The 2,706-nt window shown below is 34.0% G+C and overlaps 1 protein-coding gene across 2 annotated transcripts in view; it reads right to left on the minus strand.

Annotated features, from left to right (window-relative positions):
• Window positions 1-2,083: 2,083 nt before the first annotated feature.
• Window positions 2,084-2,706, minus strand: part of LOC107666266 (pleckstrin homology domain-containing family H member 1-like) — a 46,773-nt gene continuing 46,150 nt past the window's right edge. For both annotated transcript variants that reach the window (XM_016457492.1, XM_016457491.1), the window contains exon 30: window positions 2,084-2,640. In XM_016457492.1, coding sequence (XP_016312978.1) covers window positions 2,458-2,640 — 183 coding nt within the window. In that variant the 3' untranslated portion in view covers window positions 2,084-2,457. The remainder of the gene's footprint in view (window positions 2,641-2,706) is intronic.

Below are 2,706 nucleotides of genomic sequence, written 5' to 3' on the forward strand. Positions count from 1 at the left end.
TATATATATATATATATATATATATATATAGTTTTTAAATGTATAAATCTATATATCAGAAATTTTCAAGCATTGACTGTTAGTTCTAAACAGTAAAGAAAATCAAATGAATGAAAACTCTGTAGATGACATTCATATATGTAATTGTTTTTTTTTCTTACACAATTCTTAAGAGTTTTAAAACAGAACTTGGAGGTTAAAATAATTTACCTAATGTCTCATAAACTAAAAGCTGTCATTTAAAATGTGTCTGGGATTCCTTCTAATCATGTAGTGAGCCACAGCGTTGTTGTTGTTTTTTTCTGTGCAGAAGGGAACAATGAAAAGCAGGCTTCCCTAATTCAATTTTACAACTTGCTTAGTCTTGGCAGAGTAATGAGCATATTACCGTATTAGCTTAGAACATACACATTTTTTCCCCCGTTAAATTTTCGAATTGTGAATTTATAGCAGGCTATTGGCAGGGAAATGCCATTAGCACTTTGACCTGCCTGGAGTGAGAGAGTAGACTAAACCCCACCCAGTCTATAAACCTACACGGTGGCCAGCAAATCTGTGAACTGTTTCAGTTATTCATCTTTTTTTTTCCTGCAATATAAGAACATATCTAAATAAGCAAATCTAAACAAACTGTTCTGTAAATTTGTCCAAGACTTTACTATGATTGCCAAGGGCACACAGAAAGCCTAAATGAAAAGGATTTCTTGATAATATAATTGAATAGAGAAGTATTTTACACACAAATGAACGAAGAATTTAACAATAGTCATACTGTGCATAAAGGTAATATAACGTTGTCAACAAATTGAGCTTATCCTTGAAATTAAATGCAAGAATTAAAAATCAAAAAGAAAACACCAGAACAATTCATTTTTTTATTTGCAACAACCTCTTCTATGCACATAAAATGTGAAGCTCTCCCAGCATCACTTCTGAATGTCTGTACTACCACATCTTAACAATAACAAAAGTGGCATTATTTCTAAGCTACTTGAAACACTTCAAGGTTTCTAGAAAATAACTAAGACTGACTAAGGAAAACAAGTTGGTTAGACTAAAAACAGCAATGTTTAAAAAAAAAAGGCTAAATAAATATTCAAAATACAGAGACAGTGGTTTGATTCATAGAATAATTCAAGTCATTATTACAGCTCTTTTTCAAAACTCATCCGTACATCCTCCAATCTTTCAAAATCGGCCATATTAAAGTTACAGTGTGTCTTTACCTACTTTGTCAATTATCAGTTTCTGAAACACTCTTGATAATTAATTTTTTTTTATTGTACAAAGTAGTTAACACTTGTATTTATTAAGTTTTATGAATTATGGAAACCAAAATTATGGTTGAAAACATGCACTTTATGGTAAATATGCTAAGACCTAATGATTTTAAAAATCGAATTAAAATATGACGTCATAATAATATCAATATAACTATGACCATTCTCAAGCTACAAACTTCACGAAAATATATGATCCTGCACATATTAACGTGATGTTGAGACGTTAAGTTCTTATTTCTTTATACAAGAGGAAAGGCTATGGCTAGCGCGCAAATATGAAGTAAATGTGTGCCTTTCTGCAACTACTGTGCAACCTACAACTTGTCACTACATTTGTTAAAATGAACAGTTTGGCTCAGATTAAGCATTATGTTCGGTAGTACTACGGAAAATGGCACGAAACTAATGAGAAAACAAACTTTTAGCCCAAACTCTATAACTTCACATAGTGCTGATGACATTTTCATGTCATTTCCTGCTTGGATAGATGAGAAGAATTCCGCAACCCCGTTACACTACCACTAGACACATAAGACTGTCCTGTGTATACTGGTTAGCTAGTTTCTGCAGAATGTGCTGATGTATTAGAGATGATCTGTGTAATGTTTCTACATATCCTGATATTCACCGTACAAACTTCAAATGACTGATGGTACGGTTAATTCATGCACCGTTAAACAGTGGAAATGTCCTGAACCAATATAAACAAACATTTTTAACTAACTAACTAAACATTAAAAAATTAAAACAAAGACAGAAATAAAATAAAACCATGTTATGCACAAATGAAAAAGTCAAACCGTGCCTTTAAATGGACTTCCAGTTTAAAAGCTCTAATTCCTTAAAAATGAGCGCCAAACTTTTTGCATTCAAGAATAAAATACTCTTGGATCTGCTCTGACTTGGTGGGTGATCTTCTCAGGGTGGCTTTCTGAGTCTCCATTTAAAAAAAAAAAAAAACACTTTGTGATGTGTTTATTTCTTGTATTTGGACTACGAACAGTGTGCAAGTAGTGACCGTTTCACACAATAAATAACTTTTGCAATTTATGGTTTGAAACTTCAAAATCGTTGAATTGTATCCCAAAATAAATGCTCTAAATATTTCCCAAAATGTGTTTTTATTTGTTTGCATGTGATAGGTTGCCAACCCAGACACCCGGAGACTGAGGTTTTAAAGGAGAGTGGGGCCTTTGGTAGTATATGTCATTGAGGGGAAGTGACGGCTGTCGATGTCCCAAAGCTTCCTGTCTCCATGAGGCCCCACTGCTGAGCCTTGAGTCTGGTTTCCAGCCCCTGGTAAGCTAGAGGTCCAGTAGTTAATATAACTAGCCATGAGGAGCGTCAGTTCCAGGATCTACAGCAGTGAGAGAGAGAGAGAGAGAGAGAGAGAGAGAGAGAGAGAGAGAGAGAGAACCAGAAG

This window comes from Sinocyclocheilus anshuiensis, unplaced genomic scaffold (genome assembly GCF_001515605.1).
Source record: "Sinocyclocheilus anshuiensis isolate Anshui unplaced genomic scaffold, SAMN03320099.WGS_v1.1 scaffold936, whole genome shotgun sequence".
Lineage (NCBI taxonomy): Eukaryota > Metazoa > Chordata > Actinopteri > Cypriniformes > Cyprinidae > Sinocyclocheilus > Sinocyclocheilus anshuiensis.